Source organism: Anopheles stephensi, chromosome 2 (assembly GCF_013141755.1).
Source record: "Anopheles stephensi strain Indian chromosome 2, UCI_ANSTEP_V1.0, whole genome shotgun sequence".
NCBI classification, from domain to species: domain Eukaryota; kingdom Metazoa; phylum Arthropoda; class Insecta; order Diptera; family Culicidae; genus Anopheles; species Anopheles stephensi.
Window position 1 is genome coordinate 77,096,039 of NC_050202.1, and position 23,798 is coordinate 77,119,836.

A 23,798-nucleotide genomic window follows, 5' to 3' on the forward strand; every position below is an offset into this window, starting at 1 on the left:
ACAGTGTGTACCGAAAGGTGAAAGGATTTTTGTTGCAAAAGCAACCGTGTGAAGCCAATCCTCTCAACGCGTCGATTTTGCAAGCCAATTCTAGCCTGAACTCAACGGGTAATTTCGGATCAATTAATGTGCGGTTACCGAAAATCGATCTCCCCACGTTCGACGGTGATACGACGAAGTGGCTCACATTTCGTGATCGCTTCGTGGCAATGATCGATTCGTCAGCAGATATACCTTCGATACTGAAACTTCAGTATCTGTTGTCATCATTGAAGAGTGAGGCGGCGCTGCTGTTCGAGCATACCACATTGACCGCGGACAACTATGCGACCACCTGGGCCGCGCTGCTGAAACGGTATGATAACCCGCGCATGTTAGTCCGTGATTATTATCGAACATTGCATCACCTTCCCGCGATGCATGAAGGATCTGTGGATGAATTGGCGCAGCTTGTGGACGAGTTCACGCGGCACGTGAACGGTTTAAGAAAGCTGAAGGAACCGGTTGACAACTGGGACACTCCCCTCACCACATTGCTGTTCTTCAAATTGGATTCATCAACCATCCTAGCTTGGGAAAAGCATTCATCGGCCAGCTCCAAGGATAAGTATTCAGATCTAATCGATTTCCTGCAGGATAGAATCCGAATCCTTCGTTCGTCCCAAACGTTAGCGAAGATATCTGAATCGAAACAAACGCCGGTGGCCTGTGGAGAAAGAAGAATGGGAGGAAAGGTTAGATACGTGAGCAATTCAGTGTCAACGCGGAAGCCAGCTAGCAGCACATCCTACGCATCCTGTCCATTAGAGTGTGCAGAGCCACACCATCTACGAAACTGCCCGAAGTTCTGCAAAGGAGACGTAAAGTTCCGGCGTGAAGTGATTGCGAAGCATAAACTATGCTTCAACTGTTTGAACCCAAATCATCAGGTACGGTCGTGCAATTCCGTCTTCCGTTGCAACAAGTGCAACGCACGTCATCACAGCATGTTGCACGACGATTCACCGCCACAGGTAACCATGAACGTAGGTTCGAGCAATGAAATTGTGGTTCTCGAAACGGTGGTTCTCTGGTTAGTCGATGACCATGGCATTCGGCATGAAGCACGAGCGTTGTTGGATTCAGGATCCATGTGCAATATCGTGTCCGAATCCCTAGCGCGGAAGCTGCTGACACGTCGTACAAAGATCAACGTTGCATTGACAGGTATCGGTGAGGGTGTTCAGCAAGCCAAGGGTTCGATCATCGCAACGGTGCAGTCAAAGTCAGCGCCATTTTCGTCGCCACTTGAGTTCCTGATAGTGAACTCCCCTTGTGCTGAGATACCGACTGCCCCAATCGATGTTGCTGGTTGGAAATTCCCTGACGTTCCGTTGGCTGATCCTGCCTTTAACCTTCCTTCAAGAGTTGATGTGATCATTGGGAGTGACGCATATTGGGATTGGCATACCGGAAAGAAGCAGTTACTGGTCAAAGGCGGTCCTTGGTTGGTTGAGACTCCGTTTGGGTGGACAGTTGCTGGGAATACTTCCCACATTTCAGTCGCTAGTCCTGTTTCGTGCCACTCAATTAGGAGACATGAGTCTCTCGATACATTGCTGCAACGGTTTTGGGAGAATGAGACCAATCTAGAGGGACCCGCTCTCTCGCTTGAGGAAGATGCTTGTGAGAAGCATTATGCTGCCACTACAACGCGTGATCACCATGGTCGTTACATCGTTTGTCTGCCTCGTAATCCCAGAGCAGATATAGTATTGGGTTCATCAAAGGAGATTGCGGATCGACGACTGATGGCTGTGGAGCGGCGATTGAAGATCAACCCTGAAATGGAGATGGAATATAAGCGTTTCATGCAAGAGTACGAGGAACTTGGTCACATGCGAAAACTTACCGAACCAGTGGATGATAGTGTTCCGCATTGTTATATTCCGCACCATGCGGTGGTGAAGGAATCGAGTACATCCACAAAAGTACGGGTCGTGTTTGACGCGTCCTGTAAAACGAGCTCGGGATACTCCTTAAACGATACGTTACTAGTTGGCCCAATTGTCCAGGAAGATCTACTAACGATTATATTGCGATTCAGGTCCTACGCAATCGCATTAGTGGCCGATGTGGAGAAAATGTACCGGCAAATTCTCCACAACATCATCGATCGGAATCTGCTACGTATCAGGTACCGAAAGAGCCCCCTGGATCCGATATCGACCTACGAGCTGAATACCGTTACTTACGGCACGGCGTCAGCTCCATTCCTCGCCACTAGAACGCTCCAGCAGGTTGCGCATGACCACAAAGATCAATTCCCGAAGGCAGTTGATCCCGTGTTACGTGATTTTTACGTCGACGATCTACTAACAGGAGCGACTGACCTTAACGAAGCAGTAGAAGTGCGAAAGCAAATCACCGCAATGCTCGATTCAGCTGGTTTCGCATTGAAAAAGTGGGCATCTAACGTTCCAGAATCGCTTCTAGATGTCCCACGTGAAGATCTTGCGATTCACTCAATGCACGAGTGGAAGGATGGTCAAGCTGTTTCGACGCTGGGGCTGGTTTGGGAACCCGCCAACGATTCGTTTTCCTTCAAGGTTGGCCTTCCACAACCAGCTGAAGTATTAACGAGAAGCTTGATCTTGTCGTACACGGCAAGCATATTCGACCCACTTGGTTTGTTGGGTCCGACAATCATCATCGCGAAAGTCTTTCTACAACGTTTGTGGAGTTTGAAGGAGAATGGAAAGGCTTGGGATTGGGAACGTGCACTGCCCGGTGAGCTTCAACAAGAGTGGAGAAGCTTTCATTCAACGTTATATTCGCTACGCGAATTAAGAGTGCCACGTTTTATCTCCCAACCTACAACGGTCAGCTTGCAATTGCACGTCTTCGCTGATGCGTCACAAAGTGCATATGGTGCTTGCTGTTATGTACGCGCAGAATCGACGGACAACATTGTGACGGTGCAATTGTTAGCAGCGAAGTCGAAAGTGGTTTCATTGGCGAATACGCACTCGATCGCCAGGTTGGAATTGTGCGCCGCACGATTAGCAACCCAACTGTTCCAGAAGGTGAGTCGAACGTTACCGGCATCTACGATGGCTTTTTGTTGGACCGATTCAATGACGGTAATGTATTGGCTGGATTCTCCACCACGTCGATGGAAACCATTTGTCGCCAACCGAGTGGCGCAGATACAGGAAGAAACGCGGATAGCTGAGTGGCGTCACGTTCCTGGTTGTGATAATCCAGCAGACGACATATCACGGGGTCTGAAGCCGGAGGAGCTGCTTAATTGTGAACGTTGGTGGCATGGGCCTCGTTGGTTGGCTTACAGTCATGATGCATGGCCAAATCATCCACCAGCAGTGAAGGAGAATGACGGTGTCATCGAAGAACGGGCGACGGCGTCACGGATTGTCACAGTTTCTACGAGGTGTGAGTTCCGTGACAAACTGTTCGAGCGATACTCATCATACTACAGGCTGAGACGAGTTGTAGCTTATTGTTTACGCTTCATGGAGTGCATCAAGGGAGCCAACAAATCATCGAGAGTAAGCTGCAAGGATGCGCCACACATCGAGGAGAAGAGTGTTCCACCGCTTACAGCCACGGAACTACGTCGGGCCGAACTGAAGTTATGCCAGTTAGCCCAAAGGGATTCGTTCGCGGAGGAGCTAAAGGTTTTAGCTCAAGAGAAGCATGTTTCCGACAAATCGAAGCTGAAGTGGTTGTCACCGTACATCGACCATACTGGTGTGTTACGCGTCGGTGGCCGGCTCGGAAATGCTGATCTTCCAGAAGAAGGACGACATCCAGCGATTCTCTCGGCGAAGCACCCACTATCGGTGTTATTGGCAGTGGCGTATCATCTTCAACTGTTGCATGCTGGACCGCAACTGTTATTAGCAACACTTCGTCAAAGATTCTGGTTGATTGGTGGGAGGAATCTCGTTAAGGCTGTTTACCACCGGTGTCACGTTTGTTTCAAAAACAAGCCGACTCTCGTGAAACAAAGTGTTGCTGACCTACCAACGTCGAGAGTATCACCGACCAGACCTTTCTCGATCAGTGGAGTGGACTACTGCGGGCCGTTTATGCTGAAATCACCCGTCCGCAATCGGAGTCCGACGAAGGCGTACATCGCAATCTTTGTTTGCTTCGCGACTAGAGCCGTACACATCGAGCTAGTGAGTGATTTAACTACTACGGCATTTCTGGCAGCACTACGTCGTTTTGTGGCACGCCGAGGCAAGGTGTGCGAGTTACACTCCGACAACGCGACAACGTTTAAGGGAGCTGCCCACGAGCTGCATCGCGTGTACGAAATGCTGAAGAAGAACGATGACGATCGCCGGTCTATCATCAATTGGTGTTCGTCCAACGAAATGGAATGGAAGTTCATTCCCCCAAGGGCCCCTCACTTCGGCGGATTATGGGAAGCGGCAGTCAAGTCGGCTAAAAAACACATTTTACGCACGATAAGTATAACAAGTATCGCCCAAGAAAGTATGCTTACACTTATTGCTCAGGTGGAGCAATGTTTAAATTCCCGTCCTTTGACCCCTTTATCCGATGATCCTTGCGATTTAGAACCATTAACCCCAAGTCATTTTCTAATCGGCAGCAACATGCAAGCAATCCCGGATGTTGACATACGACACCTTCCGACCAACCGACTCAAGGAGTACCAACTCGTGCAGAGGCACGTGCAAACGATCTGGTCCCGATGGTATCCGGAATACATCCAACAACTCCAAGCCCGAGCCAAACACATTAACAACGCACCGGTTAAGCTGGAGATCAATCAGCTGGTTATAATCAAGGAAGATAATCTTCACCCGACTGTTTGGCCAATGGGGCGCATTACGGCGCTGCACCCGGGCAAGGATGGTGTCGTGCGTGTAGTTACGCTACGTACGGCAGGGGGGAAACAAATTGTTAGAGCAGCTAATCGTTTAGCTTTGTTACCACGACCAATCGATACAAACGAGGGATTTGTGTAACCACATGGTGCACTAATAATGTAACCAAACACTGATACCGACCCAAGCGAAACGTCAATTACGTATATATTAGCGAATAGGATATTGGTTAGCATGTTACATGAAGAAAAACAACGAATTTGCAGAAATTGAAAAGAATTCTCTTTTGGTGGCCGGAATGTAGAAAATGCATGAAATATTAATTATTACACGAAATATGGTAAAGGAACAACACTATAAGCAGATAGTATAAATTGACGCACACGAACGAACTTAGAAGTGAATTAAGGGGAAAGTGACTTGACCAATAGGATGAACTTGTAACCGGACCAGTGAATAAACAGTATGAAATTGTAAGTCGAGCGCGCAACACTACAACTCTTTAGCGTCCGTCTGATATCACAAAAATCACTCCCAACCAGTGATAATATTCTACATTCGGTTTAGACAAATAACGCTTTATTTAGATTTCAGTTCACAACATGTTATTCGCTTCGCGGTCCGAATTCAACTCCCCCCGCTTAACCCGCGCTCCCGATTTTAAAGCTGCGCGCTCTCTCTCTCGCTACTCGTTCCTAGTTCGCTCTCGTTCTCCTGATCTCGCTACCGTTATTTCTCTCTCTCACTACCACTAGCGCTTTTCCTTTCTTACAGAAATAAGAGATAATTAAAAGAAAATCGAGATACAATCGAAAGAGAATCGACCGAGAATCGAGAGAGAATGAGAGCTTATAGAAAGAGGAATGAGAAATAAACGAGAGAGAAACGAGAGAGAATCGAGAGAGAATTAAGAGAAAAATAAGAGAGAATCGAGATGGAAATGACAGAGAATCGAGAGAGAAATGAGAGAAAAATGAGAGAGAATCGAGAGAAAAATGACAGAGAATTAAGAGAGAATTTAGAGAGAAATGAGAAAGAATCGAGAGAGAATCAAGAGAGAATCGACCGAGAATCGAGAGAGAATCGAGAGAGAATCGAAAGACAAATGAGAGCGATTGGAGAGAGAATTAAGAGAGAAATGAGAGAGAAACGAGAGGGAAATGAGAGAGAATCGAGAGAGAATCTAGAGAGAATCCAGAAAGAAATGAGAGAAAATCGAGAGAGAAATGAGAGAGAATCGAGAGAGAAATAAGCGAAAATCGAAAGAAATGAGAGAGAATCGAGAGAAATGAGAAATAATCGAAAGAGAAGTGAGAGAGAATCGAGACAGAATGGAGAGAGAAAGGAGAGAGAATTTAGAGCGAATCGAGAGAGAAACGAGAGATATATGTGAGGGAATCGAGATAGAAATGAAAGAGAATCGAGAGAGAATCGAAAGCGAAAAGAGAAAAAATCGAGAGAGAATTGAGAGAGAAATGAGAGAGCATCGAGAGGGAAATAAGAGCGAAACGAGGGAGAAATGAGAGAGTAATGAGAGAGAATCTAGAGAGAATCAAGAGAGAACTGAGAGAGAATCAAGAGAGAATCTAAAGACAAATGAGAGAGACTCGAGAGAGAATTGAGACAGAAATGAGAGAGAATCGAATGGGAAATGAGAGAGCATCGAGAGAGAAATGAGAGAGAATCGAGAGAAAAATGAAAGAGAATCGAGAGAGAATTGACAGAGTAATGAGAGATAATCGAGAAAGAATTGAGAGAGAATGTAGAGAGAATCGAGAGAAAAACGATAGAGATATGTGAGAGAATCGAGAAAGAAATGAGAGAGAATCGAGAGAGAATCGAAAGAGAATCACGAGAGGATCAAGAGAGAAACGAGAGAATTGAGAGAGAATCGAGAGAAAATCGAGAGAGAAATGAGAGAGAATCGAGAGAGAATTGAGAGAGAGATGAGAGAGAAAAGCGAGAGAATCGTGAGAGAAATGAGAGAGAAACGAAAGAGAATCGAGAGAGAATCGAGAGAGAATTGAGAGAAAAATGAAAGAGAATCGAGAGAGAATTGAGAGAGAAATGAGAGATAATCGAGAGAGAATCGAAAGAGAAACACGAGAGAATCGAGAGAGAATCGAGAGAGAATCGAAGAAGAATCGAGAGAGAATCGAGAGAGAATCGAGAGAGAATCGAGAGAAATATCGAGAGAGAAATGAGAAAGAATCGGGAGAGAAATGACTCGTTTCTTCCTGAACTCTCGCATTTTTCTCTTGATTCTCTCTCATTTTTCTATCAACTTTCTCTCGATTTTCTCTCATTTCTCACAATTCTCTTTCATTTCCCTCTCGATTCTCTCTCATTTCTCTCTTAATTTCTCTCTCGATTCTCTCTCATTTCTCTCTCAATTCTCTCTCGATTCTCTCTCGATTCTCCCTCATTTCTCCCTCAATTCTCTCTCTTTTCTCTCTCGATTCTCTCTTATCTCTCTCTCGATTCTCTCTCGATTCTCTCTCATTTCTCTCTCATTTCTCTCTAAATTCTCTCTCGATTCTCTCTCGATTCTCTCTCGATTCTCTCTCAATTCTCTCTCATTTCTCTCACGATTCTCTCTCTTTTCTCTCTCAATTCTCTCTCGATTCTTTCTCGATTCTCTCTCGATTCTCTCTCATTTCTCTCTCGAATCTCTCTCATCTCTCTCTCGATCTTCTCTCGATTCTCTCTCGATTCTCTCTCATTTCTCTCACGATTCTCTCTCTTTTCTCTCTCTATTCTCTCTCGATTCTCTCTCATTTCTCTCTCATTTCTCTCACGATTCTCTCTCTTTTCTCTCGCAATTCTCTCTCATCTCTCTCTCAATTCTCTCACGATTCTCTCTCTTTTCTCTCTCATCTCTCTCTCGATTCTCTCTCGATTCTCTCTCATTTCTCTCTCAATTCTCTCTCGATTTTCTCTCATTTCTCTCTCATTTCTCTCTCAATTCTCTCTTGATTCTCTCTCATTTCTCACACGATTCTCTCTCTTTTCTCTCTCGATTCTCTCTCATATTTCTCTCATTTCTTTCTCATTTCTCTCTCGATTCTCTCTCAATTATCTCTCGATTCTCTCTCGATTTTTCTCAATTATCTCTCATTTCTCTCCCGAATCTCTCTCATCTCTCTCTCGATTCTCTCTCGATTCTCTCTCGATTCTCTCTCATTTCTCTCACGATTCTCTCTCTTTTCTCTCTCAATTCTCTCTCGATTCTTTCTCATTTCTCTCATGATTCTCTCTCTTTTTTCTCTCGATTCTCTCTCGTCTCTTTCTCGATTCTCTCTCAATTCTCTCTCGATTCTCTCTCAATTCTCTCTCGATTCTCTCTCATTTCACTCTCAATTCTCTCTCGATTTTCTCTCGATTCTCTCTCGATTCTCTCGCATTTCTCACACGATTCTCTCACTTTTTTCTCTCGATTCTCTCTCATTTCTCTCTCATTTCTTTCTCATTTCTCTCTCGATTCGCTCTCAATTATCTCTCATTTCTCTCTCGAATCTCTCTCATCTCTCTCTCGATTCTCTCTTGATTCTCTCTCGATTTTCTCTCATTTCTCTCATGATTCTCTCTCTTTTCGCTCTCAATTCTCTCTCGATTCTCTCTCGATTCTCTCTCGATTCTCTCTCATTTCTCTCACGATTCTCTCTCATTTCTCTCTCAATTCTTCCTCGATTCTCTCTCAATTCTCTCTCGATTCTCTCTTGATTCTCTGTCATTTCTCTCATGATTCTCTCTTTTTTCTCTCTCTTTTCGCTCTCAATTCTCTCTCGATTCTCTCTCGATTCTCTCTCATTTCTCTCACGATTCTCTCTAATTTCTCTCTCAATTCTTCCTCGATTCTCTCTCAATTCTCTCTCGATTCTCTCTCGATTCTCTCTCATTTCTCTCATGATTCTCTCTTTTTTCTCTCTCGATTCTCTCTCATCTTTTTCTCGATTCTCTCTCAATTCTCTCTCGATTCTTTCTCATTTCTCTCTCAATTCTCTCTCGATTTTCTCTCATTTCTCTCTCATTTCTCTCTCAATTCTCTCTTGATTCGCTCTCATTTCTCACACGATTCTCTCTCTTCTCTCTCGATTCTCTCTCAACTCTCTCTCGATTCTCTCTCGATTCTCTCTCGATTCTCTCTCATTTCTCTCACGATTCTCTCTCTTTTCTCTCTCAATTCTCTCTCGATTCTCTCTCGATTCTCTCTCGATTCTCTCTCATTTCTCTCACGATTCTCTCTGATTTCTCTCTCAATTCTCCCTCGATTCTCTCTCGATTCTCTCTCGATTCTCTCTCATTTCTCTCATGATTCTCTCTTTTTTCTCTCTCAATTCTCTCTCATCTTTTTCTCGATTTTCTCTCAATTCTCTCTCGATTCTCTCTCAATTCTCTCTCGATTTTCTCTCATTTTTCTCTCATCTCTCTCTATTCTCTCTTGATTCTCTCGCATTTCTCTCTCGATTCTCTCTCAGTTCTTTCTTGATTCTCTCTCGATTCTCTCTCATTCCTCTCTCATTTTTCCCTCGATTTTTTCTCATTTCTCTCTAAGTTCTCTCTTCATTCTCTCTCAATTATCGCTCATTTCTTCCTTATTTCTCTCTCATTTCTTTTTCGCTTATATTTCACTTTTGTCTCGATCGTCTCTCATTTCTCTCGAGATTCTCTCTCATTTCTCTCGAATATCTCTCATTTCTCTCTTGATTCGCTCTCATTTCTCTTTCATTTCTTTCTCATTTCTCTCTCTATTCTCTCTCATTTCTTTTTCGCTTATATTTCACTTCTGACTCGATCGTCTCTCATTTCTCTTTCGATTCTCTCTCATTTCTCTATCGATTCGCTCTCATTTCTCTCTCGATTCGCTCTCGATTCACTCTCGATTCTCTCTCGATTCTCTCTCGTTTCTCTTTCGATTCTCTCTCGATTATCCCTCATTTCTCTCTCGATTCTCTTTCATTTCTTTCTCATTTCTCTCTCGATTCTCTCTTAATTACCTCTCATTTCTCTTTCGATTCTCTCTCATTCCTCTCTTATTTTTCGCTCAATTCTCTCTCGATTCTGTCTCATTTCTCTCTAAATTTTCTCTCGTTTCTCTCTCGATTCTCTCTAAATTCCCTCTCGATTCCTTCTTGATTCTCTCTCATTTCTCTCTCTTTTATATCTCAATTCGCTCTCAATTCTCTCTCGATTCTCTAGCATTTCTCTCTCGATTTCCTCTCAATATTAGCTCGATTCTCCCTCATTTCTCATTCAATTCTCTCTCATTTCTCTCTCGATTTTCTCTCATTTCTTCCTCAGTTTTCTCTCATTTCTCTCTCGATACTTTCTCACTTGTCTTTCGATTCTCTCTCGATTCTCTCTCATTTCTCTCTCGATTTTCTCTCGATTCTCTCTCATTTCTCTTTCATTTCTCTCTCATTTCTCTCTCGATTCTTTCTCTTTTTTTCGCTTATCTCTCACTTATCTCTCGATTGTCTCACATTTCTCTTTCGATTCGCTCTCATTTCTCTATCGATTCTCTCTCATTTCTCTCTCGATTCTCTCTCGATTCGCTCTCGATTCGCTCTCATTTCTCTCTCGTTTTTCTCTAAATTTGCTCTCGACTCTCTCTCATTTCTCTCACTTCTCTCTCGATTCTCTCTCATTTCTCTTTCGCTTCTCTCTCGATTTGCTCTCGATTCTTTCTCGATTCTCTCTCGATTCTCTCTCATTTCTCTCGATTCTCTCTCATTTCTTTCTCATTTCCCTCGCGATTTTCTCTCGATTCTCGCTCATTTTTCTCAATTCGCTCTCTATTCTCTCTCGATTCTCTCTTGATTCTCTCTCATTTCTCTCTCGCTTTTCTCTCATTTTTCTATCGATTCTCCCTCATTTTTCTCTCGTTTCTCTCTCGATTCTCTCTTGATTCTCTCTCATTTCTCTCTCGATTCTCTCTCAATTCTCTCTCGATTCTCTTCCACTTCTCTCTCGAGTCTCTCTTGATTCTCTCTCGATTCTCCCGTATTTCTCTCTCGATTCTCTTTCAATTTTCTCTCGATGCTCTCTTATTTCTCTCTTGATTTTCTCTCAGTTCGCTCTCGATTCTCTCTTATTTCTCTTTCATTTCTCTCTCGATTCTATCTCATTCATCCCTTATTTCTCGCTCAACTCATTGTCGATTCTCTCATTTCTCTCTCATTTCTCTTCAGATTCTCTCTCATTTCTCTCTCGATTCTCTCTAATTTTTCTCTCATTCCTCTCTTATTTCCATTCTTCGATTCTCTCTCGATTCTCTCTAATTTCTCTCTCATTTCTCTTTAGGTTTCTTATCGATTGTCTTTCATTCTCTATCATTTCTTTCTTGATTCTCTTTCATTTCTCTCTCAATTCTTTGTCATTTTTCTCTAGATTTTCTTTCATTTCTCTCTCATTCTCTTTCGATTCGCTCTCATATCTCAATTAATTCTCTCTCGGTACTCGCTCGATTCTCTCTCATTTCTCGCTATTCTCTCTCATGTTTCCCTCGAGTCTCTCTCATTTCTTTCTTACTTCGCACCGTCGATTCTCTATCGTTTCGCTCTCATTTCTTTCTTGATTCGCTCTCATTTCGCTCTCAATTCTTTCTCATTTCGCTTTCATTTCTCTTCCACTTCTCTTGCTTTGCTCTCACTCGATCTCTCTTATTTCGCTTCTTCCATTCGCTCTCGTTTCTCTCTCATTTCTCTCTCAATTCTTTCTCGAGCGAGAGATAAGAGATAATCGAGAGAAAAATGAGAGAGAATCGAGAGAGTAATGAGAATTAATCGAGTGATATGAGAGAGTGAATAAAAAGAGAAATGAGAGAGAAATGAGAGAGAATTGAAGGATAGAGAAATAATCGAGAGCGAGAGATGAGAGAGAATTGATAGAGAGGAACGAGAGAATCTAGAGCGAAATAAGAGAGTAATGAGAGAGAATAAAGAGAGAATCGAAAGAATACTGACAGAGAATCTAGAGATAATTGAGAGAGATATTAGAAGGAAATGAGAGGGAATCAAAAGAGGATTGAGAGAGAAACGATAGAGTTTTGAGAGAGAATCGAGAGGGAATCGAGAGTAAAATGAAAGAGAAATGAGAGGAAAATGAGAGAAAATTGAGAGAGAATCGAGTGGGAATCGAGAGTAATGAGGGAGAATTGAGAGAGATGAGAAAGAGAATCGAAAAAGAAATGAGAGAGAATCGAGGGAGATTCTAGAGAAAAATGGGACATAATAGAGATAATAGATAAAGAATTGATAGAGAAATGAGTAAGCATCTAGAATAAAATAACACAGTAATAAGAGGGAAATGAGAGAGAATCGAGAGAGAAATGAGAGAGCACCAAGAGCGAATTGAGAGAGAAATGAGAGTGAATCTAAAGACAAATAAAAGATAATTGAGAGAGATTTGAAAGTGTATCGAGAGATAATTGAGAGAGAAAAGAGAGAGTAATGAGACAGAAACGAGAGAGAATCGAAAGTGAGAAATGAGAGAGAACCAAGGGAGAATTGAGAGAAAATCAAGAGATACATGAGAGAGAAATGAGAGAGAATCTAGAGAGACTCGAGAGAGAATCGAGAGAGAATTGAGAAAGAAATGATGGAGAAACGAGAGAAATGAGAGAGAATCGATAGGCAATCGAGAAAGAAATGAGAGAGAAATTAGAGAGAATCGAGAGAGAATCAAAGGAAGGAAATAAGAGAGGAATGAGAGAAAATCGAAAGAGTATCGAGCGAAGAATGAAAGTGAAGTGAGAGAGAATCGAGAGAGAACTAAGAGAAGATCTTGAAAGAAATGTGAGAGAAATAAGAAAATCGAGAGAGAATCGTGAGAGAAATGATTGAGAATTGAAAGAGAAATGAGAGATAAATGACAGAGAATTGAAAGAGAAATAACAAAGAATCGAGAGAGAAATGAAATTGAATCAAAAGAAAAATGAGATAGAATCGGAAGAGAAATGAGAGAGAAAAGAGAGAGAATCGAGAGGGAAATGTGAGAGAATCGAGAGAGAAATGAGCGAGAACGGAGAGAGAAATGAGAGAGAATCGAGTGAGAATCGAGAGAGAATCGAAAGAAAAATGAGAGACAATCGAGAGAGCAATGAGAGAAAAATAGAGAGAGATCTTAGAAATAAATGAGGAGGATTTGAAAAAAAATTGAGAGAGAAATGAGAGAGAATCGAGAGAGAAATAAGAGCGAATCGAAAATGAGTTGAGCGAGAAATGAGGAAGGAATGAGAGAGAAACGAGAGAGAAATGAGAGAGAATTGAGAGAGAATCGAGAGAGAATCGAAAGAGAATCGAGAGAGAATTGAGAGATAATCTAGAGAGAATCGAGAGAGAATCGAGAGAGAATCGAGAGAGAATCAAGAGAGAAATGAGAGAGAATTGAGAGAGAAATGAGAGAGAATTGAAAGAGAAATGAGAAAGAATGGTCGAAGAAATGAGAGAGAATTGAGAGAGAAATGAGAGAATAGAAAATGAGTTGAGCGAGACATGACGGAGGAATGAGAGAGAATCGAGAGATAAATGAGAGAGAAATGAGAGAGAATCGAGAGAGAATCGATAGAGAAATGAGAGATAAGCGAGAGAGAAATGAAAGATAATTGAGAGAGAATCGAGAGAGAATTGAGAGAGAAATGAGGGAGAATCGAGAGGGAAATGAGAGAGAATCGAAAATTAAGTGAGCGAGAAATGAGAGAGGAATGAAAGAGAATCGAGAGGGAAATGAGAGAGAATTGAGAGAGAATCTAGAGAGAAATGAGAGAGAATCGAAAGCAAAATGAGAGAGAATCGAGAGAAAAATGAGACACATTTGAGAGAGAAATGAGTGAGAATCAAGAGAAAAATGAGAGCGAATAGAAAGAGAAATGAGAAATAATCGAGAGAGAATCGAGAGAGACATGAGAGAGAATCGAGAGAGAAATGAGAGAGAATCGAGAGAGAATCGAGAGAAAAATAAGAGAGAATCGAGAGAGAAATGAAAAATAATCGAGAGAGAATTGAGAGAGAAATGAGAGAACATCGAGAGAGAAATGAGAGAGAAATGAGAGAAATTGAGAGAGAGAATTGAGGAAGAAATGAGAGAGAATCGAGAGAGAATTCAGAGAGAAATGAGAGAGAATCGAGGGAGAAATGAGAGACAATCGAAAATTATTTGAGCGAGAAATGAGAGAGAATTGAGAGGGAAATGAGAGAGAATTGAGAGAGAATCTAGAGAGAAATGAGAGAGAATCGAAAGAAAAATGAGAGAGAATCGAGAGAAAAATGAGAGACAATCGAGAGAGAAATGAGAGATAATCGAGAGAGAATCTAGAGAGAATCGAGAGAGAAATGAGAGAGAATCGAGAGAGAAATGAGAGAGAATCGAGAGAAAATTGAGAGAGAAATGAGAGAGAATCGAGAGGGAAATGAGAGAGAATTGAGAAAGAATCTAGAGAGAAATGAGAGAGAATCGAAATAAAAATGAGAGAGAATCGAGAGAAAAATGAGACACAATCGAGAGAGAAATGAGTGAGAAGCAAGAGAAAAATGAGAGCGAATAGAAAGAGAAATGAGAGATAATCGAGAGAGAATCGAGAGAGAAATGAGAGAGAATCGAGAGAGAAATGAGAGAGAATCGAGAGAGAAATGAGAGAGAATCGAGAGTGAAAAGAGAGAGAATGCAGAGAGAAACGAGAGAGAATCGAGAAAGAAATGAGATACAAATGAGAGCAAATGGAGAGAGAAATGAGAGAGAATCGAGAGAGAAAAGACAGAGAGAAATGAAAGAGAATCGAAGGAAAAAGAGAAAGAGTCGTGAGACCCCTTGGACTAGGCCCCTAAAGTGAGGATAAGTTCTGTAATTGGAGAGTGATTGAGGGGTTCCTATGCAAAAGCAACTGACCGATCATGGAAAATCTGCCTTCAGAATGGTGTGCAGAGAAAGACGATCACGACAGGTATGGCTATGCCTAGACAAATTTTATTGCACGTTTATTATGTCAAGTAATGGTAGAAAGCTTGTACCCTTGTCGCACATACACGGCCAGTGGTACTCTTTCTAGCTGGATGATATAACACTCACATTACTAGGAGATGATAGAAATGTTGATAGTAAAGGGACGAGGGTATGCTTATAACGGGGATGGAACGCAGATTATTTGTGTGTTCGCACGAGACTGCGCTACCTACGCGCATCGAACACGCGGGAATGACTAGAATACGTTGTTTTTTTTGGGGTTTTTTATCTGCCAATAATTGCCAAGCTCCGGCATCCGTACACTCGGTGAATGTAGCGAAAACGCCAGCTGGGCCGTACTCAACAGGGTGCATCGACCACCATCAAATTGCGATAGCTTTCGCGTTCTTGCTCCACCACCAACAGCATCTGCTTCACGGTATCCTCACACCCGGCGTAGCTCAGCACACCGACGCAACTGATCGGGGCCTTCTTCAGCAGATGAAATCCGATCTTCCTGCGCTTCAGCGCAAACAGGTACGGTACCTGGCTCTGGCGGCAGAGCATCTTCACGTTGCTCACCATCTGGTCGATGGTTTCGTTCGGTTCGAGATCCGGTGCAACCAGCACCAGCCGCACCTTGCGCAGTTCTAGCAGCTTCAACACCTCGTTGAAACCCACCACGTATCGTTTGTTGGCGACGGCTTTGATCGGATTCTTTGCGTACGCCTTCGTTTGATAGTTAAACAATTTTACTACCACATCCTCCGCCAACTCACGCAATTCTTCCGAGATGAAATGGTCGCAGTACCTAAAAGCAGTAGCGAAGAAAACAGTGAGCAGGGCGAACATCGTTTGCACTGGCATGGTTGCTACTTACGGTCTAAAGCTTCGCGAATGTCTCAGTGTGGTGGGTTTGGACACGGCGGCCGACACTCTCAGCGAAGGGAACCCGTTCTGGTATTCGCTCGAATCACGGCTCGGCGGAAGTCCATCGTTGATGCAGCATCGTTCAATCGCCTTGAGGAATGGTGAGTCGACTACATTGTGCTGTGAGGTTCCCTCGCTCGATTGCTTGCTAACAATGCCACTGTTGGCACTCTTCTCCTGCTCCACGCTACCACCACTGTTTGTGCTTTGCGGTTTGCCTTCATTTGCTCCCGGTGGTTGCTGCCCAGCAGCTGCACCCTTGTCCTCGCGATTCCGAATGATGTCCTTCTTCAGTCGTGACAGCTTCTTCTCCTTTGGCACTTCCCGCTGCTTGCCTTTGTGCAGCAGCAGCAACGGTTGCTGTGGAACGATCGGCACAATCGGCTTCGGTTCCGAACGCTCGCCACCCGCCAGCTGCTCCCGGATGCATTCCGAGAGATTGATCTGCACCACGTCGGTGGGTGCCTTCTTCGATCGCTTCTTCGTTTTCAGCGTCGGCCCGGGCGGTAACGATTGGACGTGCCGGTACTTTTCCAGAAAGCTTTCATCGATAATCTGCAACTTTTGGCTTTTCGGGCCGCGTATCTTTTTCAGCTGCTCCTCATACTTTTTGGCCTGCTTCTTCTGTCGTTCCGCCTCCTTGCGAGCTTTCCGGGCAGACAACTTCTCGCCGTCCGGAGGCGGAGGTGCGGACTGCTGGGAGGATTGTGTTGCGCCGCCCGCTCCATAATGCCCGCTTCCCGGGGCAGCCGCCGCACTGTGCTGTGGTCCTGAGTGGTGCACCGACGCGGCCATTGGCTGACCGCTCATAATCGCTCTCGTGTATGTTTAGAATGCGTTGCAACACTTTTTCATCCTGATGGCCAGGGATACGATACTGGAGCTTTCAGGTTATCACCATTATCCTTGCCGGAATGAAGGCTCCCATACACACAGCGCATTTGTTTCTTGTCTGGCGGTGCGGGATACAAACCGAAGACCGAAAAAAACATAAATTGAACTTAAAACTTGAATATAAGATGGTGCACGTGCAGCAACAATCTTTCTAAATATTTCGCACAGTTAAAAGTCTTTAAAAATCAAAGAAGCACCAAATTAATTGAGGGGATTCCGTACAAACTACAACTGCTCCTCCAAGATTGCGTCGTATAAACAGGGCTGCAGTGCAATCTGACAACTGCGATTTGACGTTTCGGCTGACAGTCCAGTGACAGTACGTTAACTCGGAACGGCGTGTGGCTTTGGATTACACAACCAAAAACTACGAACGGTGTTTCGCATATTTACCCGTATTTACCAAATTGGGATAGCTTTTCCCAAACGCATTTATCGTTACTTCCAACCACCGGACTGTGTTCTAGTCTTATTACACCCCCCACACAACCCATCATGGACGTTTCGCTCGAGAATCTATCATCGTCACAGAAGGATGAGCTGATGAGCACAATCAAGCAGAAGATTGCGATAGCCAACGCTCAGGAACTAGTCACCGTAAGTTGCATCGCCGGCTGAAAGGGTCTAGCGGAATTCTGTTCATAAATCTATTTTACACTTTTAGAAAATGACGGAAAAATGTTTTAAGAAATGTGTTGGCAAACCCGGCCAAGACCTGGACGGATCGGAACAGGTTCGTAAAGACATTTAGATTGTTTGTACAAAATCGTCCAATATCAATATTCTCTTATCGCGTATATTATTTTTGCTTACAGAAATGCATCGCCATGTGCATGGATAGGTTTATGGATTCTTGGAATGTAGTTTCGAGAGCATTAACTCAGCGTCTACAGCAGGAACAGTACAAGGGATAAGGCTATTTAGCATAAGCCACCTGTCGTGGTTCCAGCGTTACATCGTAATCTACTTTTAGCCATCGGAAACAGTTTTGTCGCTATTACCATTGCCCCCATATAAGGCACCATACAGGATAGAGGGATTTTGTTTGAATGCAGATGCTAGTAAATAAACCAAACTGCTGCTATCGCACTCGAACAATAGTATCAAAAATCGTCCAGATCTGGTTGAGCACTACTTGGTGTGTCCTCTGTAGCCGAATCCTTACTGTCGCAGTTAGGATTTGATGCGGAGCCAAGCGCATCGCTTTCATTTCGCAGTTTGTTTATCAATGAAATTAGAACGGGTTGCCCTGGCGGAGTGTCTACGGAATCGTCTAGCTTCAGCTGCTGTGCTAACTGTGCCGGGCCTAGTCCCAAACTTCGATGTCCCGATTCGGCCAGCAAGATTTTCCTCGTATACTGAAGATTCAACGAACCCAAGGCTTCCAGCATCAGTTCGTAAGCTAATGTTTTCACATCTAGCTGGACGGTGGATTCTTTTTCAAACGTGCTGGAAGTAAGATCACTTTCGTCCCCTTGATCTATAGCGGCAGCATGCTCATTTTCAATCACGTCGTAAAGTAATGCTCGTAGTTTAGCCTGAAAACGGGATTCGTTTGCTTTTGATTGCCACTTTTCACACCATTGCAGAGCAACCTACCTTGATATCGAGCAACGAGCCATTTTCTTCCATCTTTTTCAAAACCATATCGCGGAACTCTAGATCTTCGTCCATTTTGCCGTTCGATTGCGAAAACTACGAGTAGGGTAAGTAATTTCGATGGGACAGGATTTACCAAGCGGCTTCAAACATAGCGCCTCTGCAGCTTTTCATTTGTTTACGCTGTTATTCCAGACAGCTTATGGCAAGAAAAATAGGAAGAAGCAACGATCAGAAAAGCAGCCCTGCACCATCCGACCCAAGTAACAAAAATGCTTTGTCGTACTTGTCGCACGTATGATTCTTGAAACGAATTTAAATTATAATTTGATTCACGCATTCAATCAAGTTTTAGAAATATTAATTGAGCACAAATTTATTGATGTAAATCGCTTGAAAATGGGCTATTTCTTTTAATTCCAAGAAATGCAATAACTTCCAAAGCGCTACAAAGCACGAACAACATTTGTGAGGTTCTTCAAACTTTCACATTTGCTCTTTGGGTCACCCACAAACAGCTGTCGTTCAAAATAATATACAATGTCATTTTCCTTTTTTCGCATCGGTGTTTTTATTTAAGTGCAATTTTGCGGCTCCACACGCAGTGCGGTTAAAATTGTGTGTAGGCTGTGTTTTAACCATGAATACAGCCATGTTAAAGTAGTGCTTACCTTCCATAAATACAGTTTTTTTATTCTGATTCGAGAGCAAACACTTGGAAGCAGATCATTGGTGAGTGCGCGTTCACTGTTGGTGTTTGCACGGATGCAGCTAGAAGTTCTTTTATTTCACATCATTGGGAAAAGTGTGTTTAAACAAAAAGAAACAAAAAAGTACTTTTTACACCAGTGCAATTTACGTCTGGCGTAAGGTATGCAATCAGGCTCGATAAACTTCTTGGCCTATTAACGCTCAGCATATTGGTGGTCCGGTTTGCTAATTAAATTCCGACGGAGAAAGCCTTGCACCGTCACCGTGATGTAACGAATGTGCTACTGCGTATCCAACACGAGCAGTCACCACCACAACGGCTGTGACGAATGCACCGCGGCATGCAAAAAACATGGCTAGTGTTAATATGAGTTGTTCGCTTATCGTACTTTTTATCAGTTCCACACCGTTTATGAATCCCAAATCGCTGTACTTGAAGCCAATGGGTGTATATCGGTAATTATGCCGCTATTGATTACTGAATTCAATGGTGTGCGAATTGTGTAAAAATTGTGCTAAACAGTGTCATATTATTTATAGGTTCGTTCCTAAATGATCACTGGTACATGTTTGCAAATCGCTGGCTCTTTTTGCAATGCATTAGTCATAAGGGATTATTTTATCTCTTTATCGCTACGAATGCGTGCGCATTCATTCGCTGTGAAGTGATGAAACTAGTCGCTACAATCTTGCCTAGTTGCTGACCGATAAGTAAATTCCTGCCCGGCGATGGTTATTGCACTTGTAAAACGTAGTCGTGCAAGTAGTTGTTCTCCGGACTGGCAGTTAACGCTTGTGATTCTGGCAAGAGATTTCACTAACAAGAGCAGAGGAACAAGGTAAAACGATGGTGTAATGTATCAAAAGCAGTGTCCGTTCTAGCCTGGTACACGAAACTCCCCAAACGGTAGATTGAAGTTAGCATAACGCAAAACATCGAAGCAATGATAATAAAATCGTAGCAAGTCATGACCTATGCAAAACAAACCGACTGCAGCTCATGCATGCTCCGTTCTGTACGTTACCTGTTGCAATAGTAGGTAATACGATAAGAGCACCAGATGCCGGGGTGTCGTTATCATGGTTCGGCATTATTGTGCAAGCCTAAGCAGATTCTTTCCGTTAATCACAACATTCTCCGGACTCTCACCGGAGATGCAGTCAGTGTTGGATGAACGCGTGGCAAGGTCGGTCGGTGGTTACTGTGCTGACCGGTTTCTAACTTATCTTTTACTGCTCTTCCCATTACAGCTCGGATCGTCTACTCGAACCATCGGACATACTGACGAGTGCGGTGTGAATTCTGCTGAACCACTCAACATGATCCACTACTGTCCAACCAACACGTCCATGAACGTGGTTTGGTTCAATCATGGCGTATCGCAATGCTTCATGGATACGGTTGCGATGGGCACGATCGGAGGATTTATGCTCATTTTCGGTACACTGCAACTGCTAATGTATCTGCGCCATGCAACGGAAATCGACACGCAACGGATACGAAAGTCCCGTCTGTACAACTTCCAGCTGTTTCTGCTGCTCCTGATGCCGCTGCTCACAGTGGCGAGATTCGTGCTGGAAGGCTTCATCTTCGACGGTGCGCAGGTGTACGGCTTCATGGTCCTATCGATCGCAGTAGCCCTGTTCGCGTATCCTTTCGCGATCGTGCTGCTCGTAAAGGAGCGTTACTATCAGCTACCCTCCGTACCGACGCGTGGCCACGGATTGGTTTTGCTCCTCTTCTGGACGCTGGTGTTTATTGTGCAGAACATTGCGTTCATCAATCTGAACTATCACGATGCGTGGTTCCGGCTGGAGACGCTGAGAGATAAGGTGGAGTTCGGGATGTTTGTGGCGCGGTACACCATCACCATGCTGCTGTTTGTGATTGGGCTGAAGGCACCGGGCATAACGTCGACCCAGTTCACCGAGGAGTACCAAAATTTGCACCAGGCCCAGGAAAACCAGTCTACGTTCAGCAATGCGTGGACCAAGATGCGAACCTTGCTGCCGTTCCTGTGGCCCAAAAAGGATGCGTTTCTCCAGTTCCGGGTAGTGTTTTGCTTCCTGCTGCTCATCGCCGGCCGCCTCATTAACGTGTACGTGCAGATCTACAACAAAAAGATCGTCGACAGTCTAACCGAGAAGCCGGCCACATTTCGCTGGGACTGGATACTGCTGTACGTTGGGTTCAAGTTTCTCCAGGGCGGTGGTACCGGGTCGATGGGACTGCTGAACAACCTGCGCAGCTTCCTGTGGATTCGCATCCAGCAGTACACGACGCGCGAGATCGAGCTGGAGCTGTTTCGCCATCTGCACAGCCTATCGCTGCGGTGGCATTTGAACCGTAAAACGGGCGAGGTGCTGCGCGTGATGGACCGTGGCACGGACAGCATTAACAACCTGCTGAACTACATCCTGTTCTCCATCACGCCCACCATCGTGGACATTTTGATTGCGGTCGTTTTCTTCATCACGGCATTCAACTGGTGGTTCGGTTTCATCGTGTTTTTGACCATGACGTTGTATATAGGTAAGTAAGTGGCCGGTGGCTGAAGTTCCGTTGCGTTCGCTCACCAACCGGACAATCGTTTCATTCTAGTCGCAACGATTATGGTAACGGAATGGCGCACCAAATTCCAACGGCGTATGAATTTGGCTGATAATCAGCAGAAGGCCCGCAGCGTCGATTCGCTGCTCAACTTCGAAACAGTGAAGTACTACGGTGCCGAGCAGTACGAAGTTTCCTGTTACCGGGACGCAATTCTCAAGTTCCAGGTAAGTGGTTCTTATCAGCTTGTATGCGTGCGCGCCGCCGTTGAAAGAGCACTGATCGCGCGAATTGCTTGTGTGCGAAGTGAGTCGAATCGTTTAATAAAAGCAATTTTAATTCATTTTCTAAAACCAGGACGAAGAGTGGCGCTCTATCATTACGCTGAACATCCTCAACACGATGCAAAACGTTATTGTGTGCGGTGGGTTGCTAGCCGGTTCGATGCTGTGCGCATATCTCGTCGTGTACGAGGAGGGATTAACCGTCGGAGACTATGTGCTGTTTGCAAGCTATATCATTCAGCTCTACGTACCGCTCAATTGGTTCGGCACCTTCTACCGGTAAGTAGCATTGACGAATGCGTTTAAAGTGCCGCTTTGATCGACAAACAAACCGTTTGCCCGTGCTTTACACAGGGCGATCCAGAAAAACTTCGTCGACATGGAGAACATGTTTGATCTGATGCGCGAAGAGCAGGAAGTGCTGGACGCACCGTCAGCACCCGGGCTAGCGGTGGCGCGTGGCCGAATCGACTTCAACGATGTCACGTTCGGGTACAACGCGGAACGGCTAGTGCTGCGCAACGTTAGCTTCACCGTACCCGGCGGCAAAACGGTGGCCATTGTCGGTCCGTCAGGTGCGGGCAAGAGCACAATCATGCGATTGCTCTTCCGCTTCTACGACGTCAACAGCGGATCGATATCGGTCGATGGGCAGAACATAAAAATCGTACGCCAAGCTTCGTTGCGTCAGGCGATCGGTGTTGTACCGCAGGACACGGTACTGTTTAACAACACGATTAAGTACAACATCCAGTACGGGCGGGTCGGTGCGCCGGAAGCCGACGTCATCATGGCGGCACGGAGCGCCGATATACACGAACGAATTTTAACCTTCCCGGAGCAGTACGAAACGCAGGTCGGTGAGCGTGGACTGCGCCTGAGCGGCGGTGAAAAGCAACGGGTCGCTATCGCACGAACCATCCTCAAGTCACCGGCCATCGTACTGCTCGACGAAGCTACCAGCGCCCTGGACACGCAAACGGAGCGTAACATCCAAACGGCGCTGGCGAAGGTGTGCGCCAATCGGACCACAATTATTATCGCCCATCGCCTGTCGACGATCATTCATGCGGATGAGATACTGGTGCTGAAGGAGGGCTCGATTGTCGAGCGCGGACGGCACGAGATGCTGCTCGACCAGAACGGTGTGTACGCGGAAATGTGGAATCAGCAGTTGAAAAATTTAGAGCTAGGAGCTAGTGCGACGGAGGAGGCAGCGCTGGTAGATGGCAATGGGCAGGTAGCAAACGGTACGCCGAACAAATTGCCTGCAATCGCACCACCAAATCATCAGCACCATCCTCACCATTGATTGAGGTAGGACCCGGATCGATGCTGCAAAATGTATGTGTGCAAGAACGGAACCACGAAAACATGTGATAGTTTAGGTGTGCAAACCTTTCAATTAGGGAGAGACACGAGAGAATGCAGAAAATTCATTTTAATGCCGTTGTTCAAAGTATGAGAAGAAGACGAATGTACGATTAATGCGTTTGTTTCTAAGCGATTCATAAATTGATATGAAACCCATGAAAAAATAAAAGAAATGGAAGATGAAAAAAAATCCAGTTTTGGGGGCTCATCTGCTACGATGCCAATCCGATATCCCGGCCGTTCTGGCGGACGCATCAACGCCATCACTCCATCTCAATTTGGTCCTACCACGCCTCGCTCTGTCCGTGTGGACGGCCTAAAAGAACTTTACGGGCTGGGTCGTCCGGTGTCATTCTCATGACGTGACCAGCCCACCGGAGCCTGGTGAGTTTAATTCGATGGTAAGATCATCGTACAGCTCGTAGAGCTCGTCATTGTAGCGGCTCCTCCATTGTCCTTCCACACATACGGGGCCAAAAATCCTTCTGAGCATCTTCCTCTCGAACGCGGCTAAGAGAGCTTCGTCAGTTTTGGACAGAGTCCATGTCTCAGAGGCGTATGTGAGTACTGGGACTATATAATGTTCTGTACAATCTCAGCTTCGTCCGTCGCGACAGGCATTTAGAGTGGAGAAGTTTCCTCAGGCTGTCGTATGAC

General features: G+C 44.6%; 5 protein-coding genes across 8 annotated transcripts; 3 read left to right on the forward strand and 2 right to left on the reverse strand.

The window, feature by feature from the left end:
• Window positions 1-209: 209 nt before the first annotated feature.
• On the forward strand, window positions 210-3,214 carry LOC118502464. The gene is made up of 4 exons (XM_036034695.1): window positions 210-704; window positions 930-1,486; window positions 1,574-2,588; window positions 3,020-3,214. Exons 1-4 carry the CDS (start codon window positions 210-212, stop codon window positions 3,212-3,214), a joined length of 2,262 nt encoding a protein of 753 aa, XP_035890588.1.
• An 11,586-nt stretch (window positions 3,215-14,800) lies between these two features.
• On the reverse strand, window positions 14,801-16,898 carry LOC118507764 (selenocysteine insertion sequence-binding protein 2). Its single transcript, XM_036046781.1, has 3 exons — window positions 16,845-16,898; window positions 15,679-16,680; window positions 14,801-15,609 (listed from the first exon to the last, which is right to left on the reverse strand). Exons 2-3 carry the CDS (start codon window positions 16,536-16,538, stop codon window positions 15,159-15,161), a joined length of 1,311 nt encoding a protein of 436 aa, XP_035902674.1. The 5' UTR covers window positions 16,539-16,680; window positions 16,845-16,898; the 3' UTR covers window positions 14,801-15,158.
• Window positions 16,899-16,939: 41 nt separating this feature from the next.
• LOC118507766 (mitochondrial import inner membrane translocase subunit Tim13-like) lies at window positions 16,940-17,722 on the forward strand. The gene is made up of 3 exons (XM_036046783.1): window positions 16,940-17,219; window positions 17,287-17,355; window positions 17,438-17,722. The coding sequence occupies exons 1-3, from the start codon at window positions 17,118-17,120 to the stop codon at window positions 17,534-17,536; spliced, it is 270 nt and encodes an 89-aa protein (XP_035902676.1). The 5' UTR covers window positions 16,940-17,117; the 3' UTR covers window positions 17,537-17,722.
• Window positions 17,399-18,429, reverse strand: LOC118507765. The gene is made up of 2 exons (XM_036046782.1): window positions 18,222-18,429; window positions 17,399-18,160 (listed from the first exon to the last, which is right to left on the reverse strand). Exons 1-2 carry the CDS (start codon window positions 18,294-18,296, stop codon window positions 17,726-17,728), a joined length of 510 nt encoding a protein of 169 aa, XP_035902675.1. The 5' UTR covers window positions 18,297-18,429; the 3' UTR covers window positions 17,399-17,725.
• A 323-nt stretch (window positions 18,430-18,752) lies between these two features.
• On the forward strand, window positions 18,753-23,331 carry LOC118507113 (ATP-binding cassette sub-family B member 6, mitochondrial). 4 transcript variants are annotated; one of them, XM_036045115.1, is made up of 5 exons: window positions 18,753-18,953; window positions 20,184-21,465; window positions 21,535-21,710; window positions 21,841-22,046; window positions 22,122-23,331. In XM_036045115.1, exons 2-5 carry the CDS (start codon window positions 20,253-20,255, stop codon window positions 23,077-23,079), a joined length of 2,553 nt encoding a protein of 850 aa, XP_035901008.1. In that variant the 5' UTR covers window positions 18,753-18,953; window positions 20,184-20,252; the 3' UTR covers window positions 23,080-23,331. The 4 variants fall into 4 exon arrangements, with proteins under 4 accessions (XP_035901008.1, XP_035901010.1, XP_035901009.1 ...); XM_036045117.1 differs by lacking the exon at window positions 18,753-18,953 and adding an exon at window positions 18,960-19,092; XM_036045116.1 differs by lacking the exon at window positions 18,753-18,953 and adding an exon at window positions 19,544-19,771.
• The last annotated feature ends 467 nt before the right edge of the window (window positions 23,332-23,798 follow it).